This window comes from Hoplias malabaricus, chromosome Y (assembly GCF_029633855.1).
Source record: "Hoplias malabaricus isolate fHopMal1 chromosome Y, fHopMal1.hap1, whole genome shotgun sequence".
In the NCBI taxonomy this organism is placed as follows: Eukaryota; Metazoa; Chordata; class Actinopteri; order Characiformes; family Erythrinidae; genus Hoplias; species Hoplias malabaricus.
The window spans coordinates 65,352,706-65,372,985 of NC_089820.1; the positions used below are offsets into that span (position 1 = coordinate 65,352,706).

The window sequence follows — 20,280 nt, forward strand, 5'->3', positions numbered from 1 at the left end:
GAACGCAAAAGTATGTCTTGGTGCTTTTAGCTGTTGTTGGAAGCACTGTTTTTAAGAATGAATTATATATTTCCAGTTCTGTGTCGTCTTCTTTCTCCTCATTGCTGGTTGCTGATCTGCAATTAGTTCTTGGGACGGGTCAAGTATAAACCATCCGGTGTCTGGTGTTGAAATGGACGGGCCCCATTCACAGGTCCGTCTCCTCTAAAGAACCAGCGCAGATCAATAATTCAATATCGCTGGCGTCTGAGTGCAACTCTGGGGCTCCGTACACAAGCGCTCGGCTGAGAGCGGCATTAATTAATAGCCCCAGACCTTGTTTTGCGTTGAAAGCAGGACAGGCCTGATTGGCTTGTTCAGAGCAGGAGCATCAGGTTATCCAGCGCTCAGTGAAATGGCTGTGGAGACTGAGTGATAGATTAGAAAGCTTTAAGATGATGTGGAGCGAACATAATAGGACAAAAATAACTTCTGGATACAGGCCTGAAAATGAGAGTCTCGTTGTGCAATAGAAGATTCCGCGCCGGCTTGTTGGACCAAGCGTGGTTTTATAAGGAATACAGCAATTAGATTTGCCTCTGCAATAACTGCAACTGTTTCTCAACACATGCTTCCAAACAAATAAACTCAGCGGAAGATCTAATCATCTGCAATTACTGAAGGAAGACAAATGACATCAAGCCAGCACTGAATAAATCAAGGCTAACTTTTCTCAAGGTATACGGAGGTATAAAACCTCTTTTACAATATCATTAGATTGGACCTCGTGTTCAGGTAAAACAAAAATGTATTGACAAATACTTATATTTCTTCTGGAATCAAGGATACTAATGGGGAGTTTGTTCTCCATTTGGTGTATTTACAGCCTCTAGTCTTCTGTGCTTTTCACTAGATATTACTGAGGGGTTGATTGCTATCAGCCACAGAAGCATTGGTGAGCTAGGTAATGACACAGGGCGATTAGATCTGGCACAGGCTTAGGAACCGCGTGGGATGGTGGACGTGTCCCCTGCAAAATTGGAAACAGCTACATTTGTCCCCTCCCCGAAATTATACCACAAAAAGGGAGAGAAAATGCTTTTTTCATAAAACTTTTATTTTGAAAGTGCGCCACGGAGGTTAACGTGTTTTGGCAGCTAGTCATACAAGGTGAGTCTTCTTTCAGCCTTCGACGTGGCGCCTGTTCATATATAAAGCTGCTCTAATTCTGTAGGGTGACCAGACGTCCTCTTTTACCCGGACATGTCCTCTTTTTTAGACTTAAAAAAAATGTCCGGGCGGAAATTCACAAACGTCCGGCATTTTGTTTTTCTAGAGCTTACATAGAACTTCGAGAAGTTTCGTTCACAAACTAGTCCCGCCCTCCCCTACTCTGATTGGTTCACTTGAGTGAGAAGGGGGCGTGGTGAAGTAGCCTAAAATCTTCTGATTGGACGGTCTGACTGTAGAGCTACCGTTATTGGTCGATAACCTTCACTGTAAACATTTAATTGGTCAGCCTAAATTCTGGTTTATAAAGCTAGTGTTAGCTCTGGGCTTGAGGTGAAGGCGGCTAATTACAGTTATGAAAGCGGCTTTTATATAACGTCTTGTTAGGGAAACACAGGAGGATCTGAGGGATAGTGAACGTTGATAATAGCTGTGTTCAGGTCGTGAGAAAGCGCGCTAAACATGCAGGAGGTTAACGTCAGTCTCTGGCCGCGTCCCAAACTGCACACTGCTGCACTCAATAGTGTGTAAAAAAAACATATACCACTCTTAGGACTGCTTTCTATAGTGTAGTATGTAAAGTACCAGAGCGAGTGGTTTGGGACACAGCCTCATTGTCTAACGTTAATATTAATCACCCCCCCCCTCTCTCTTATTAAACTCACTCCTGTGCCCATGGGTTCTGGATCAGAGAATCCAAGTCATCCTAAAGGTTTCAGATGGAGCTCAACCACATCTTCTCCTCACACCAACCCTACGTTACATAACTTGGAAAAGAGTCTTAAGATTTTTAAAAGATTGAAGCCTGACTCTGTCTCACTTCTAAAGACAATTCTTTTTTCTTTTTTAGTCACAGACTGGATGTTGAAGCATCACTATATGAGCCAAAAATAAAGCTCAATATTATTAAACACGGTTGATTTTAACAGAACGTCAAGATGAGAAAAAGACTGAGGTAAAACTCCTGACCTCACACCAATCAACTGAATCAAACGAGTCACTGAAACTCAAGCAAGACTCGCTTTATTTTATTTCGACTTTTTATTGGGAATTTGTCCGCGACAGTGAAACCTCTTGAAAAGTTGTTTGGTGTAAAGCTGGCGTAAGAAAACCATGGGCTATACACACTCTTAAACATGAGGGTTCTTAGTGTTCTTTAGTTACAGCGATGGTTCCAGTTAGAACCATGTGTTCCATATAATTATTTTATTATGAAATTATTCATTCCTTGATAAAATTGTTCTTCAGATTAATGAAAAAAATTAAATATGGTTCTGTGTCACACCAAAAAGGGTTCTACTAGTGTTACACAGTACGGTTTGTTACAACAGAAGATCCTTTTATGAATCATTTCTTTAATTCACCATGAATCTGGTTCTAAAGGAAAACCATCGTTTTTAAGAGTGTAGAACCCAACACAGATATCAATGCAACTGCCTTCTCTGGACTGACCTCACTAAGCAGAACTGTTCAGCATCTACTGGTTTTCCCAGAAGAGCAAAGCTGTCACTGCACACTCTTTAAAATTAAGGCGCTACAAAAACCAAAAAATATTTGATTTAAAATGGGGGACGAATGTTTAGACCAAGTGATGGATTTTTAAACCTTTTAAAAGCTTCTTCACACTCACACATCTCTTAAACAAACATGGTTCTTTATGAAACCAAAAGAGGTTCTTCTGTGGCATCGCTCAAGAAACCATTTGTAGCACCTTTATCTTAAAAGTGCAGAGCTCTATTAGTGCCATTGATTTTGTAAAAGAAAAAAAAATAAATAAAAACTGGTGCTCGCAAATGTTTGGACGCAGAGTGGCCAGCAAAACCAAACATGTCTTTACAGAAGCAGCTGTTTGGACAAACTCCAACCTCTCTCCAACAAGGGAGTAAAACAGCCACACTGGGATTAATATTTAATTCAGCTACAGGCCTCAGAATCCCACCAACAAACCTCCTTTTAGCTGCTATTCAACGGTCCAAACCCAGCAGCAGGAAAACAATCACAAATCATACACATCTTAAAGTCGATTTTTTCCATCAATTATTCAGATTTCCAACGCGGAGATTTGCGTGTTCTCCAAACATCTGAAGGAGACTTTGCAGAGGATGTGACTCAAGGAATAAATGAATGCTGGAAAATATATATTTAAAAAAAAAAGAAATAAGAACGTACAGGACTAGCACAACAACAATGCTTTGTGAATATGTCAGAAATAGCTCTGTTTGTGAAGAAGTGGTACGTAGGGAATGTGATTTCGCATTTGGACACAACTCAATTAAACACAACACGTGACGATACGACTGGATTGTTTCTGTCATTTTTCGATTTTAGGTTATAGTTAAATGGTGTGTGTTCACTAATTCCGTTTCATTTCACTAATACACGCTCCAATTTTAAATACAGAAGCATATACGTCTGTGCACAGTGTTTTAGAGTCAGTTCTACTGGTTTACACTCCGGGAAATGTATTAATAAGACTATTTCCAGTCCGGAAAGTAACTATTAATACATATCAATACTGACCTTATTCCTTTGGGTAATAACATGTTAGCATTTAGGTCAGTAACTAGAAACACATTCGAGTGAAAGACGTATTAATGAACTTATAGAGAACATACTAGCGTTCACATTGTGTGTGTTCTGTTTAATGTGTGTGTCACAATGTAGAAACAATTCCTGTTTAAACCTTCACACGTTTGGAAATTCTCATCCTAATATTTACATTTTAATGTGAAAACAAGATTTAAAGTTAGTGTTAAGGGCAGGGTTGGGGTTAGATTAGTCGTATTTATGTATAAAGACAAACGTGTGTGTGTTTGAATGTATGTGTTTCTAACTGTTTAAGTGTTGTCATCGTTTACAACTGGTGTCAGGCTAAACATGTAATACACGTAGTACACTCAGACTCCCGGTGTGGTTTAGGGTTTGGGCTAAGACTTGTACAAATGTGTGTATTACACATTTACAATGATACCAGGTTCATATTTCAACTTGTGGATGTTTTAATTACATTTTTATTTGTGTCTGGCATTTCTACAATTCTAACGTTGACTGTACGTTGTATGTTTATGTGTAATATATATTTAAACATAGACAGTGTTTAAATAACTGTTGATGTTCAAGGTGTTTGTTGCTGTGAACCGTAGGAACAAAATGTTCGAAAATGTGTTAACGCTAGAAAATGGCCACTTCCCTATGTAGTGCCCTAGCTAGCATCTAGTGCACTAGAGAGCTGTTTGAGACGCAGCCGCTGATTTTGCGGCTCACGTGTCACAGTAACGACAAAATTAATGTTGTGGGTTTTTTTATTTATTAAAAAAAAGTTCAAACTCGTTTAACGATCATCCAGCCCTGCGTTCGAGGTAACGTTTTTATACTTCAACCTTTTATAAAAACACCAACAGTACAGAGAGAGAGAGAGAGAGAGAGAGAGAGAGACACGTTTTTCTTTTTCTTTTTTTTTTACACACGGTCAGAAAAGAAAACCAAGAGTGAGAGAAAGGAAAAAAATGGAAAAGAAAACCACAAAATAACAAAAAAATAATTCTCCTATGAACATTTTGTACACGTTGTGCCCGTACCAGTTTCCAGCACTTTTTGTTTTTACAATTTTAATATTTTAAATTTTAAAATGTACACATTAATACACGAACCTCAATTCAACCCGCTGAAAAAAACCGAAACCTGGACACCTCATTGGTTGACTCCGTCAGGATAAATGTCCAATAGCTTTCTCTTTATCGCTTGTTTTTTGTTTGTCTTTTCAATACCGTTCACACACTCCTCCTGACATCATCCTTGGAAAGGGTCGTGACGTCATCCCTAAAGGGGGTCATGAGGTCATCCTTAGAGGGGTCAGCAGCGAAGGGGTGTGTTTGTTGTTGTTGTTGTTTCGGTTCTTTGCACAAAGTGTCTCTAGTTTTCCTCAGGGTCAGATAAAACGAGGCCAGCCTCTTGATTTGTCAGAATCACGATAGTAGCAATAATAATAATAATCAGAACAATAATAACAATAATAATAATAATCATAATAATAATGTATTAAACAGCGCGTGCTCGAGAGCCCAGCGTCCAACGTTATTATATATTGATGCACAACAAAAAAAAAACAAATAAAATAAAAATGTAAAAAATACTAATAAAAGTGTTGGTCTCCTTTCCTCCGTGTCCTGGTCCACGTTCACAGTTCCTTGTTTATTTTTTGTTCATTTTTAATATTTCATAAATAGCATCTCCTTTTTCGTCCTTCAGAAAGCATCAGTAATGTCCTCCTTCTTAGTGCTGATGTTTATGGGAAGCCAAAGGGTTCATAAACGCCAGGAAATACGTCATGATCAGTTTTTCACGTGACTAAACTATGTTTAAAGGACACGTTTGTGTCACGTGAACAACGTGGAAACCAGACACGTGGAAGAAACTTGTGCCAGTGAGGGGAGAATGAGCCAATGAGGGAGGAGTTTAGCTTCCAGTAATAGTTTGAAAGAATGGCGTTTGCTCTGTATTTAAAAATGTGTTATTATTAATTAACGGTTTTGACTCTGTATTTATAAGGTTCAACATTTTTTGTCCAAACATATCCTACGTGTAATCAAATTTACCCCAGTGTGGTCATATCCAAATCCACCCCTGAGCTAGGACTCCAGTCTAGGTGTCTGTATGCTATTACATCCTTCCAGCTAGGCACAGCTTCAGCACACTTGCAGGAGAACACTAACTGCACAGTTCATTGTGTGTCTAGTTTCCACGTTGCGCATTCTTTCTTGGCATTTCCGTCACGTGAGTTGATGCGGCGTATTTAGAGGCGTCTGCGTCCCGTCCTGTTGCGGTGCAGGGGTCACAGGCCGAGGGCAGCTGCGTGTTTCTTGGCCTTGAGCCTTAGGTCCGCGATGCTAGAGTTCTTGTTGCTGTTCTTGGCGGCGGCGGCGGCGGCAGCGACGGAGGCGGCCGAAGCGGACTCTGCGGCCAGCGTGGCGAGCGGTAGGCCGAACGGCGGCGCCGGGAACATCATGTAGGGTGCATGAGCCGCCAGGTGCGAGTGCAGGTGATGGTGCGCTGCGTGAGCCACGGCGCTGTCCAGCTGCAGCTGCGCCTGCACCTGAAAGGAGAAGGGCGGCAGGTTGCTATGACTATCCTACGGGATGGTACAGGGGAGGGAGGGGGAAACACATATTAAACTTGAGAGAGAGGGCAACTGGTATTGCAGCAATGAAAATAAATATTGAGAGATAAACTTAGAATTTCAAAGCAACGTGGTGCATTAAAGTTATGTGTTCTCAGCATCTGCTTTTGTGCTCATCTTTTTATATCATTTTTATTTAACAACTTTATTAATGCAGCATTAGACTGGCAATAGCATTTACCATTCAGATTTGTGGCAGAAGGGGGCGCTAATAACACTGCTGTAGTTGTTTGCGCTACGTACACTAGCTTAGGTTGCGTTTTTACCTTAAAATTACAACTTCAAATTCATCCCTCTGTGATGCTCCACTGAGCTGTGGTAGGGAGAATAGATCCCCTGTTGTTGCTACTCTTGGCTCGCACTGCAGAAACTGCACTATGTAAGTATATAAGCTAACGTAGGAACAGGACAATTGCCCAGGGATTTAGACGTAGATTCCACTACACTCTAAACTGAACAACATTTAACTTAGGTCTCAAGTGTCTAATACATCATCGCCCTGCTGTAATTTAGAGCCGTGTACAGTAACTAAATTGTGGCCATGGTAACACAACCCTTCCTGTATTCAGTTTACACTTGGTTTGATCTGGAGTCTGGTATAAGGCTCCCGAGGCCTCCTCTGTAAAAGCCTGGAAGTCATTCTAAGAACGAAGGTCTGCCAAATGCTACAAACGCAATATGTCCTCCTCTGAAAGAATGGTCGGGTAAAATCAGCTTGGTGCACTTCACCACTGCCCCTCACATGGCAGATATAGCAGGGTTCGTTTCCCAGCTTGGGCAGGAAAGCAATTCTATAGCATTCCTGGAGCATCGCCATGATTAGAAAGTTGCAGTTGCATTGACCATTTACATTTAGAGAAAGTGTATTCTCTCAGTCAAAATGTGGCTTACACAAGTAGCAAAATTAGCATCTTTGGAAAAATCCACTGGAAACTCTGGAAAATCTGGTCACGTGGATATTTGGGGATGTGGTGATGTAAATCATGTATTGCCTGAGCTTTATGGAATAGACCTGGTGTATATTGATTTTATTTGCTTTGAATGTAACCCTGAGAAAACCCGAGTAAAAATATTCAAATATAAAAATAGAAAGAGGCCACTGCTCTGGATCTTAGCTTCTGCCAAATGCTATAATTGTAACATCGCCACTGTCCAAATACAACATATGAAAGCTGTATTGCTTTTTACATTCTCTGAACCTTCCAGGAAAAGTGTTCCAATAGTAGGGCTTCATTTAATATTAAATAAAACATAAACTTACATTAGAAACACAGGGGGGTTTTGCCATTCCCTCTAAAGCCACAATTCTTTTACACGTTTGGTCAATGGTTTATTTTATTCGAAGCCTAATGTTGGATTAAATAGTACTTCAGTGGGTTAAACACAACAGCCATAGCAGGACAGACGACAAAACCAGCGGCTGTGAAAACTCAGAAACCTTAATGCATCACGTTGCTTTAATATTTTTAGTTTTCTCACCAGAAAAGGGCAAACGTTGTACGGCAAGTGCTTAGGCTCAGGCTGCACTTACTGCGCTGTGTGACCACGTTGTTTAATAGCTTTTTATCTCAGCCGTAACTGTTTTAAGATCAGCCGCCACATCTTTTCAAACTGCTGTTAAAGCGTTGCCACTGATGAGAAGGCAAACTGCCCAGATCTGACACATCAGCTGATATTCACGTACAAAGGCTCCTGATGTTAGGGCGCAAACCATTACCAGATTCTTGTTCTCTCTGAGCAAATAAATGCGCATTAACTAAAGGTGCCCAATACATGGAATTATGAAATTAAATTATGTCATAATTCCACATTAAAAGCTGAAGCACGTAGGACCAGATAGAGTTGCCTTAAATTGAAACAGCTTTGTACTGTTTCATAGATAGCACTGCTACTTCAGTCTTCGTAGCTTTAGCAGTTTATTCCACACCAGAAAGATGTTCTGAGAAGTTCCTCTACAGCTCTGGAGAGAACATCACGAGGTGGCTTTAGGCCTGATGCATGTCCAGCTATGGCACTCCTACTCAAGCTGGATTGTGATAGGCCTCTTATCCTCCCACTCAAGGCTTTGTTTCTTTTAAAGTCCACCTCGGATTTAGGAAACATGGCACATGCTTAAAAATAACAATCCCAGAATGGGTTCTTAGCTCAGTTTCTGTTGAAGAACCGTATTAAAAGTCATTTAAACTTGTTTTACTAAATGAATTCTGTGAGTGTGTAGAAGCGTTATACATTAGATAACCTCCACATAATGGAAAGGATCTTGGAGGAACCCTCAAACAGGTAAAAGTTTCCAGTTCTACCTTTTCCCTTACGTAGAGGAACGATTGAACCATACACATGGCTCCTGGTGTTTTCACTACCTTCACCAAAGATCCCTTATAAGGAGTGTGGTTCTTATTTAGCCTTCTAGAGCTACGTGATGATTTTCAGTCATGCTCTGGATGCTAATCCTTTGCAAAATAATAACTGACACGACCAGTCAGTCACCAACCAATCGTACGCTAATCAATCCCTCTTCAGGTCGTCGCTGAGCTCTACTGCTTCTGGTGACAAGGGAAGGAAGAAACCCAGGAGCTCCAGCTACAGCAGCAAGTCTCTGTGTCTGTGTTTACTGAGATCATCAGTTATTTTAAATAATGATAATAACAATAATAATAATCTTAGGCGGCTGAGACGTTTGAACCCTACTGGACACTGTGTCCTGAGGTTTGTATACACCCCATTAGCAGTGAGTTCTACCACCATAGGACCATAGGAAAGGCCCCAATCCTAAAACACCAGTGCCTCATCTCACTAAGGTTCTCACGAAACAAGTCTGACGCACCTGGTTTTAAAGGTTCTTCACACTCAGAGATCTCTTCCAAACACGGTTCTTACATGGTGCCTTAGGGAACCCAATGTGGTTCTGTTCGTGCGTCTATACCACGGCCTAACTGGAGCATTGACTGAACGCTTCCACAGCAGTGACAGTGCAGTGAGCCCGAGCCAGAGCAGGACTGTGGGGTGTCTACAGCCCCCTCAGAGCCCCTTACCTGCTGGAAGGGCATCCGCAGAGCTCCCACGTTCACATACGGAGCGACACGGCATGCTTCAAACTGACTCGCTGCTCCAATCAGAACCCCTGGAAAACAGAGAGAAGCAGGATTGAGCGGGAACCTCTCACTTCACACAGGGTTTGAGGCTCTTGTGGATCGACTCCAAAACAATCCCAGCGTGGATCACACCCCACTAACTCCCTCCTGCAGCTTGGCTCTCCGTGATCCTCTGTGTGTTGGGACAAAACCTCATATCGCTATGATTCTACGTTCTCCGGACAAGGCTCACTGCGGTGGTGCCCTCAAGGACACGCGTTCAGTACCTGGAGTTACGCAACACTGGACCATAGTCTGTATTAATGAGAGATGTTTAAGAAGTGTTTTTTACATATTTCTCTAACGAAAGGCTGACACACATTCACCCCCTTCTTCTGGAGATGAGGCTGTACCTTTAGTGACAATAATGTACCTTCTTTTCTGAGAGTGTTCTGTGGTTGTGGAAATACCGTTGACCTTTACTTTGTGTAAAAAAGTGTCATGACAAATGGACCATTAGAAACGGTCCTAAATGGACTTCAATAAAAGAAAAATCTGAATTAATGTCTGGTGTTTCTTCCAAGGTTTAGTTCATTTGACACAGTGTGTTTGTGTTTGCAGTCAGTTAGCAGTCAGTGGTGGAGAGTGGTAGTTATTAAGGGTTAGTACAATGGTATTATAGAGTATTATGGGTGGTGTGGGATGGTAAAATGGTATTTAAAATAATTATAAAATAATGGACCTTTCAGGGTACCCACGCTGTTAGGTAAAAGAGCCTGTGGAGCAGGTAGAGTGTGTAAAGGTACCCAGTAAACATTTAGCCGTTGATTCAACGTTGAAATAACGTAATGACTGTCGTCTAATCAACGTTCTCTTAAGGTTGAAAATGAAAGTTGAAAAGACGTCCAAACACAGACATTGAAAAGACGACTATTAGACGTATTTTGGACGTCCATTGACGTTATTAATTGGTCCCAAAATAAATTACTCGTATAAAACGCGTTTTGGACGTCCACTGACGTTATCGATTGTTCACCACTTAACTAACTTATTAAGATGGATTTTGGACGTCCATTGACGTTTAAAATATGTCCTTGACGGACAGACTACTTTTAGACCTATTTTGAACGTCCAGGGACGGTCCTTGTTCACTGGGCACAGATTACTGTGTTGTTGGGGATTATGTTTGTGTTTGATTGTGTTGAATGTTGCTGGACATTGTGAGTTAAATAATATAAAAATTAGTTGTACGTTACTGTTTTGTTTTACACGTTGGACGCTGTTGGTTGTGTTGGGATAAGGCCGTGGGATTGTAATCGTGTGTTAGGCATTTTTTGGAATACGTCAGGAACAAAAATTTGATTTAATCCAAAATCCAAAACAATTTTTTTTTCAGTTGAATAAATAAATTGAATTCGCTTCTTTACTTCATTACTTCTTCTTTTTAAACAGAATCCCACGAGGAACGCACAAGTCCCTCAGAGTGTCGCCTTCACACAGAGGACCAAGGTTCGTTTTCTAATGAAATCCGTACTTATTCAAATTAAACAAATAATAATAAAAAAGAAACACATGAAATGCTCAGAATGATTTAAGGCCGTAACTGACGAGTGTGTGACGCGGTGGGAGAAAGCTCACCTTTATGAAGCTGGTTTTCCTGTTTTCTACACTTCGCTCTGCGGTTCTGGAACCAAACCTGCGAGAGAAAAAAAGAAAGACACATTTAATAACGGATACATCTACGTTAATAGATTGATACAAAATAACAACAAAAACGTCATGAACGACTCCGGATTGTTTCAAACGCGCGACTCCCTCAGACGAGGAAAACAAAACTGCGCGTGTCCCGGAGGAGCCTGTAATATTAAATATTAATGACGCTTTAGCCCCCCGTCTCATCCTCATCGTCATATTTAATCGACCATAGACGATGTGTGTGTGTGTGTGTGTGTGTGTGAGAGAGAGAGAGAAAAATATATATAAAATTTTAAAACATAATCAAGAATAATTAAAATATTTTAAATAATAATAATCGTAATTATGTTTATATTTATTATTATTGTTGTTGTTATTATTATTATTATAAATGTCCACGTGCACGAATGGACCCTCTAGGAAAAAAGAAACGCATTAGAAATGAAAAAGAATCACACGCATTAATAATGGAGCAGGGGTGGAAACCATGTTAAAGCGGTCCATAATAAACTGGCCGTGTCTCTCAGCCCCCGGTTTCATCTTTCCATCGGCGTCCCCGCGCGCGAGCTCCAGAATCGACTCCTGATACCGAACACCAGCGCGCGCGGCAGCCTCTAAAGCCCATAAAGCCGATCTGACAAAGCATTAGCAGACGCGCCAAATTAATTACATTTATCTGCAAGAAAATTTATGTTAGCGATTCGCCTAATGGCGCGCGGGTCTCTTTAATTACTGTCAAAACAAGGTCCGAGCACAAAGCCCCCTGGGAGAAAACAGGCGTCTTTTTTATTTTGCTGCTATGTATTTTCTCCCATTAATGCGAGTATTGTACTAATATCTTTACGTGTATTTTTCTCCGTTGTGAGTTCCTGGATTTTTAAGATTACGTCTCATTACTATGTTAATCTACTCCCAATCCCCCCACAGAGAGGAGGGCGGCGGATGAAGCGGGGACTGAACCCCTCTCTCAAAACTGATAATAGGGCGTTTGCTTTCAGATTCAACTGTAAAATAAAATTCAAACGGATTTAAAAAATAAATAACGCTAAATTTTGCGTTTGACTTAAACGTAAACGAATAAAGCGAGCACCGAATCTTTAAAAGATGTACGTCATCTTCATCCAATCGGGCAGATCCCTGAGAGGTGATAAAGGTCCTAAAGGTTTGTAAGAACCACGACCTTAATCTGATTTGTAGTCGCTGAATTTTTGAAGAAAGAACAAAAAAAAAAAAAAAAAAAAAAACGCGAAGGCCGCTAAAAAAGCATCAGATCTTCCTGGGGGTAAAAGGGGGGAAAAAATGATCCATAATTTATGGTAATCCGCGCTCGGGACACAAAGCGACCAGAGGAGACCCCCAGCCCACTTTTTTGGGACTTTCTTTTTTCTCCCTTTTTCTTTAGCCTTTTTTTATTTTTAGAAAAAAAAAACCGTACATTCACAAATTCACGGCTAACCGCAGCTCAGCGCTGAATGAGGAGAGAGAGAGAGAGAGAGAGAGAGAGAGAGAGAGAGAGAGAGAGAGAGAGTGAGAGTGAAAGACGATATTGTTCCAATTCCTTTTTTTGATCAATTCTCCATCAGCGCCGATGGCTAATGTTCATTGTCGTTATTAGTGGGACTTCAGTGGCTCGTCTCTCGTTACACGCGCGGAGCGAGGGCCTTAACGAGGAGCTGATTAAGTTTCTGCGCAGATGGTCTCTCCAAAAAAGAGCAAAAAAATAAAAAAAACGCTAAAAAGCACAAGATTAGGAATTTACACTTTCACTCCCCAAACAACAAGAGATTAAAAAAGCTCAGAAATAAGGAGATAAACAAAGTCTGGCTCCAGTTTCCACCCTGTATTGATTTGTAAATACACCCAGTGCAACCATAATCTCATTTCCATTTCCACTCTCGGAAAATAGATCCCAGCGCACAAATAAAAACTGCGGCCAGACCCGAATTTTTAAAAGAGCATAAACAACAAATTAAAGAGTCAAACACAGAGTCAAAGCAAAACGCGGCCTGAGCAGCACCCAGCACAAAGACGAGTCAAACACTGGTAATTACACAGAGCCAAGAGCAGATTAAACACAGCCTTATACAATTTAAATAGAACCTAATAGAAATGAAATGGAGCTTCGCAGAAATGACACGGCGCCCTAATAATTACAAGTCGGAGAGAAAACTTATAAAAAGCCGAATATAAATTACACAGAGCCGACCACAGCCAAGTAGAATTTATATCGAACAGCGACCAATCAGAGACGAGAGAATCAAACAGAAATTAGCCACAAGTTCTAAACCAAAAATTAAAATAATAATAAAATAAATAAATAAAAACAAGGCACTTCCAGTGTTTCAGGTGAAGACCCTAGAGTGTCTTTCCTGGGAGAAAATGAGGTGAGTGCCATAGCTTCAGACCACCATCTCTCTCTCTCTCTCTCTCTCTCTCTCTCTCTCTCTCTCTCTCTCTCTCTGTGTGTGCTTTATTCGGACCGGGTTGGTGCTTCTCATCCTAGCAGCAGAAACCCAGCACCGATGTTCCCAGCCGGGCTCTAATCACTGCAGCTCGGGGGCCTGGAGCTCTCCGGTTCATGTTCAGACAAGGTGCCAATTAAGGCCTGGAGTGGCCGATCACCTGGACACGTCTGTTTTTCCCCCAGAAATATATTCAATAAAAGCCAAGCCACAATGTTGACAGCAGATATTTTTTTGACATGCTAAATATTTAGTCAAGCTCTGAAGCGTCAGCTGCTTCATGTGGTTGAACCGGTCTGATCCAAATCAAACACATTCTTCCATTAAAACCAAGCAGAACTAAACAGCGCTGAAGAACACAGGCCAATGTTCAACATCCAGCTCCAGCTCCACAACACACTCCGACCTTTTCCACTTTTCTCACAGTGGAACTCACTCATACTCCCACACTGGGCTATAAACAGGCTATAACGACTTATACACGTTTCCCAAACTTATAAATGCGTTATAAAGCCAAACCCAGTGCTATAAAATAGCTATAACGACTCATACATGTTTCCCAAACTTATAAATGCATTATAAAGCCAAACCCAGTGCTATAAAAGAGCTATAACGACTCATACATGTTTCCCAAACTTATAAATGCGTTATAAACCAACCCCAGTGCTATAAAACAGCTATAACAACTTATGTGTTTCCCAAACTTATAAATGCGTTATAAAGCCAAACCCAGTGCTATAAAACAGCTATAACAACTTATGTGTTTCCCAAACTTATAAATGTGTTATAAAGCCAAACCCAGTGCTATAAAACAGCTATAATGACTCATACATGTTTCCCAAGCTTATAAATGCGCTATAAAGCCAAACCCAGTGCTATAACCACGCTATAACACAATATACACGTCCTTCAGTGTTATAAATCTGCTATAACTACATCCATAATGCCATAATTACAGTATACACTTATTCAAATTGTATATTTATAACTACAAACCTAATGCTATAATTACCCTAAATGCATGTAAATTTATTCCAATGTTGTGACTCAGGTATAATTAGAAAACCCAGTGCCATTTCACAGTGTATCTCCCTACACACCACTGAAAATGAGCTCTGTTATAACTACTCTCCTAATGGTAAAATACAATATACACTTGCTGCCACTGCATATACATTAACTCCATTGTTATAACTCAGTTATAACTCCCAACACAAAGTTATAATGGCACCATAACTGCATATACAAGGCTGTAACTCTAGCTTCAAACACGCTACATAGCTACAAGTCGCTATCATGATGCTGTAGCTCTTCTATCACTCGCTTCAATGCTGCAATCGTCCTGTAATATTCCACTACTCTTACCCCCATCTTATAGCTCCACTGTAACTCTCAAACTCAAAGCTATAATCACCACTTCCATTGCTGTAGAACTCTCTGCGATATGCAGCGCAGGTCTGAAAAGCCAAGAAGCAGGTTTCTGATCACATTCTGGGCCTCATTAGAACTCAGCTCACTGCAGAGTTCGAGGATGAGGTCTGGAAGGATGGAGGCAATTTCTAACAGTTCCAATGCTGCACTCCCTCCAACGCAGGACTCTGTGTTTACAGCGTGGGAACCAAACCGGGCTCGAGGAAGAGCCACGGAGCTTTATAACCCCCTGGATCCTATAACAGGACCCACGCTTAGAGCCCTGTTCCAACTCCCAGAACACAACCACTGCACAGTGTGTACAGAGCTCTTCAAGTCAGGGTGCACAGTGCACAGTGAATATACATTACAGGGGAATATGCAAATACTAGGCATTAACGAATACAAGTGCATCCAGATCTTTCTCAACAAATGCACAACATGCACAAGTCCCTGTAGCTGGAGGATGTGTTGACTTCTCAATATTTGGATTACTGGAGGTGTTCAGACTCTGGATTAACAAAGGCCTCCTGTCAAGTTAGATTCACAAGTGCAGGGTTATATCTCAGTGTTAAAGCCCTCATCAAACCCAGTGCAGAGCCTGGCCACCGTTTCCCAAGCAACACATCCCCAAACACCTCGGCTGCAAAGCCACACATTCCCCCCTGAGCCCAGGGACCCGCTGCTGCAGGACAGAACTAACGCAAGGCTGTGATGTAACCACCTTCAATAGTTTTCGCGCCTGCGCAAACCTAACGCGTCAGTGTCTGTGGGTCAAGCGCGTGTGTTCCCGTGCGCCTTACCTGCACGCGCGCCTCTGACAGGCCGAGCCTCTGGCTGAGCTCCTCGCGCATGAACGCGTCGGGATAGTGCGTCTCGTCGAACAGGCGCTCGAGCTCGTTCAGCTGCTCGAGGGTGAAGTTCGTGCGGCTGCGGCGCTGCTTGATTTTCGTTTGCGTTTCATCCTCCGTCGCTTTCACCTCGTCCCTGCGCTCCTTCACCTCCTCCCTGCGCTCTTTCACGTCCGCGGAGCCTTCAGAGAGAGAAAGAGAGAGAGAGAGACGCACGAGGAGAAAACCTTTTTATTTTTGCTCTTAAATTATTCATCCTCTGGTTGTGTCAAGTCTGTAACAGAGACAAAATAAAAGCCTGAAAATACAAGTGCAACGTTATATCACACACACACACACACACACACACACACACACACTGGCTTCTCATCCAACTCCACATCCAATAAAAATGAATTATCCAATATGTCACAGTACACTCTTTTATAGTAATTTATTAGTTTTAAAGGCGGTGCCTGCCATGATTATTATTATTATTATTATTATTATTATTATTATTATTAGTAGTAGTAGTAGTAGTAGTCGTAGAAATAGTAATATTTATATTTTCATAGCTAATTATTAGCTAAAAACTTTTATAGCAAAAATACTATTATTATTATTATTATTATTATTATTATTGCAGTTTTTGTTTTGCTTGTTACAGCGTTATCTAATCTCTTCCTCCTTCACTTCCCTGCCTTAATCACTTCCGCAAATTAAACCGCTAAAAAGGATCAACAATAAAAAATTATTAGCTTTTTTTTTTTTAACCAAAAATGTGTGATAATTAAAAATCAGAATTCTGTCAGTTTCTGTTTATACTTAAAAACAACATTCACACACACACACACACACACACACACACACACATATATATATAATGTTTACCTCAGTTCCAGAGAGACACAAAATTAACGAGGGAATTACGGTTAATTTTTTAATGTCGATTATTTCCCGCCGCAATAAAAAACACACAGCAGAGCCGCCCCCTCTCTCCGTGTGTTCTGAATGTACAGGGTGCAGATTAATTTCCAGAGGCCTGCACGTGTTAAACGGCATTTTATTTCAAATACAACATTGGTCTTAAATAAATGATCATCGTTTAACCCTTCTATTGATTTTAGTTGTAAATGTGAGATTCGGAGAACTGTGTTTCTTTCGCTGCTGCGTAGAAAAATCAAACATCAAATATTCATGGAAAATAGAATCTGAATTTGCTGCAGGCGCATAAAATGTCTCCATTAGTCCTCGATAGTCAACAGAATCAGACTTAGCCACTGCCTTGATAAACTCGGTTCACGTGGAAAAATCGTATGAAAAAATATGTTTAAAAATTCAAAACACACTCTACACTGCGTTTTAAATATTTCAGATTTTTTAAATGGGATTTTTTACACACAACTGATGTGAGACGCTAAGCTCTTATTGCGGTTTCATCTAGTGTTTTGATATTATACATAATCTTAAAACGCCGTTAAATATTCTCCATGAGATAAATGTTCAGGATCTAAATGTATAAACAATAAAAGTCATTTTTTCCTCTTTTTAAAAGTCCTATTTTTTTGAGTTCAATAATCCCACTTTTCCCAACGCTGCTTTATAAAACAGAGAATATCGCTTAGCTTTGTTTTAAATTTTACATTTATTTACACGCTGTTCAAACTAATGTAATAAATCTGATGAACATTGTCTCGGTGTGAAACGACCCTATATTTATTAATATCATGAAGCTGTCAGCTGTAGTGTCTCCAAACAACTTCTCACAAGAAGCAGAAAATAGCTGTAAACTTAGAACAGAATTCACGGTTAAAACGGGAAAGATTCGCGTTTTCCTGATTTTTGTTTTTTTCCTCAGTAACAAAAAAAAAAAGTCCACGTTTTAAGGCAAAGGCAGTTCGTGTTAAGAACGTTTCCCAATGCTGGAGGATTTCTACCGGTCCGTTCAGTGTGAAACGTTCACAAAACGCAAAAACGAAGTTGGCGTTTTTTTTAAAAAAAATATCTAAAAAAGAAACACAGTTCCTGTCCCGGGCAGAGCCGCTTCTTACCGTCGGTGAGTTTGGGGCTGCTCTCCGTCGCGGTCATTTCCGTGTCCCGCAGTGTCGGGGAGCGCGCTCCCGCCGCCGCGTCCCGTACCCGCGCCGAAGCAGCCGAGCCCGCAGCCGCCGCAGCCGCCGCTGAAGCAGCGGAACTCGCCTCCAGAACCTCCCGGTACGAGATGACCTCCTTCCTCTCCTTCACCTTCTCATCAAAAGACTTGGACACAAACGCGGTCAGTTCTTCCATCCCTTCTTCCATCCAAGGAGAAGAAGGAGAAGAAGGAGAGGGGGATGAGGAGGAGGAGGAGGATGTTGATGGTGCTGATGATGTTGATGTTGAAGAAGAAGTAGAAGGAGAAAAGGAAGGAGGTGAAAAGACCACCACCACCAGTCCTTTCCTTTCCTTCCTGTTTTCTCTCTCCCTCTCTCTCTCTCTCTTTCTGTTTATCTCCCTCACTCTTTCTCTCTCTCTCGCTCTCTTCCTCCCTATTTCCCTCTACTCTCTCCCTCTGTCTTTTCCCCTCCACTTCTTTCCATCTACTCTCTCTCTCTCTCTCTCTCTCTCTCTCTCTCTCTCTCTCTCGGGGTGCAGTTCCTCAACAGCCTCTACGATAACACATCGTGTACTTTGCGCATGTGTGTGTGCGTGGAAAAAAACGCGGACGTAAACCCGACCCTTCTCTGCCTTTAAACCGCATCGAGGAAGGAGAGAAAAGATGGAGGGATGAGAGTGATAGATTTTGTCCGGAACAACAAACGCGCGGAGTCGCAGGACCTGCTGCTCGTGCTCTATTGAAGTCGCACTATTTATACTTTGCAACGCCTGCCCCCTTAATCCGCGCAAATTACCCCCACCCCACCAAAAACACACCCAGTCCTCAGGAAGCCCCCCTCCCGCCCCTTTCACGCGCGCATCACCTCCAGCACGCGGCCGCTATTGGCCAATGAAGTCCGAGGTTGATAAGGAATGAGCGCGAGAGAAGTGCAGGGATTTTTTTTGCGATTTTTTTTTTTATTTTTGCGACGGTGATACTTTCTTTCTTTTTTTAATTTCAGCTTGGAATTATTTGAATGTATATTTTACGCCAATAAATCTCCAAGTTACGTTGATTAGGAATATGTTTTTTTCACGTGCAACACTGGAATGCGGAACACTGTCGCACGCGGGGGTTAGATACTATTTGCCCAACTGAAATTTGCTTTAAAATCTGTGGTGAATATTTTGGAAGTGCGCGCACTTCTCAGAACTGAGGGGAGGTATGTGGGTAGGGGGCGTGGCTACCATAATGTGTCTTAATAAATAAATAAATAAATAAATAAATAAATAAATAAATAATGGCGCACGTGAATGGAACCTCCTTTGATATTGCGGGACGAGAGAGAGAGAGAGAGAGAGAGAGAGAGAGAGAAAGTAAGTAGGGGCTACCAGGGTGAAGAGTGAAGCGCGCGAACAGAGCAGAGACGTTTCGAGTCGCGAGACTATACTTTAAAACCGCACGTGCAGCGATGGCCTGAAACTTTATTTAAAAGGAGAAACTTTATTTAAACGCAGACAATGGTCGAGCGCGCGGGGTTGTGATGCTGCACCGGACAAAGGCATCGTTCTTTGGACGATTTAGTAGTTTTATTTTCTGTGACCAAATAAAATATAGTGGAAAATACACGTGTAACATATAGAAAATATTAAAGAATTAAAAACATAATAATATTAATTTAAAATACATTATACAAACAGAACCTCGTGTATAATACTGTGTGTGTGAATAGATAGATAGATAGATAGATAGATAGATAGATAGATAGATAAAGAGAGAGAGAGAGAGAGAGAGAGAGAGAGAGAGAGAGAGATGGAAGTCATGTAGACACGGTTCTATAAAGCACCAGTAAGGGTTCTAAGCTGATTATAGTCACAACAGCAGAACCCTCGGTGCTGTATAGAACCAACCCATTCTTTTTCAGTCTGAGAAACATTTCAAACTGAAAAACCTCTGACTGACAGAGAGATGAAGGCTCTCCATAACCCAGCGCTGTCCTCCCACTCCTAATGCGCTTAACGCTGTAATCCACTGTTTATAATAATAATAATAATCTTTAATAGGACTTATTTACACCAACCCTCCGCGAGATGTTAATGACCGCGCGCCTTTAAGCCTTTTAAACCCGGACTAAACATGTGCAGTCCCCGAGGGAGAAACAGAGAGAGAGAGGGTGGGTGGGGGGGGGGGGGTCTTTCTCTCTACTGAGACTCTGAGCTGTTTTCTCGCGCTGTTAATGAATGTTTAAAAATAGAAAAAAAAAGACATGCGCTCAAATGAAGAGAGATTTGGATGAAAGAAAAAAAAAACAATTACAAATAAACAAGCAGAAAACGAACAAACAAACAAC

At 41.3% G+C, this 20,280-nt stretch overlaps 1 protein-coding gene across 1 annotated transcript; it reads right to left on the minus strand.

The window, feature by feature from the left end:
• Nucleotides 1–5,949: 5,949 nt before the first annotated feature.
• On the minus strand, nucleotides 5,950–18,142 carry LOC136679697 (short stature homeobox protein 2-like). The gene is made up of 5 exons (XM_066658361.1): nucleotides 17,905–18,142; nucleotides 15,827–16,056; nucleotides 11,095–11,152; nucleotides 9,418–9,506; nucleotides 5,950–6,337 (listed from the first exon to the last, which is right to left on the minus strand). Exons 1-5 carry the CDS (start codon nucleotides 18,140–18,142, stop codon nucleotides 6,041–6,043), a joined length of 912 nt encoding a protein of 303 aa, XP_066514458.1. The 3' UTR covers nucleotides 5,950–6,040.
• Nucleotides 18,143–20,280: the final 2,138 nt, after the last annotated feature.

Bases quoted from the DNA above. Each gene is read 5' to 3' on its own strand.
- LOC136679697 (XM_066658361.1), bottom strand. From the start codon at position 18,142: ATGGAAGAACTGACCGCGTTTGTGTCCAAGTCTTTTGATGAGAAGGTG. The intron at 16,057-17,904 runs GTAAGAAGCGGC...CTCTCTCTGAAG, and splicing joins CAGCCCCAAACTCACCGACG to GCTCCGCGGACGTGAAAGAG. The intron at 6,338-9,417 runs GTAAGGGGCTCT...ACCATCCCGTAG, and splicing joins TGCGGATGCCCTTCCAGCAG to GATAGTCATAGCAACCTGCC.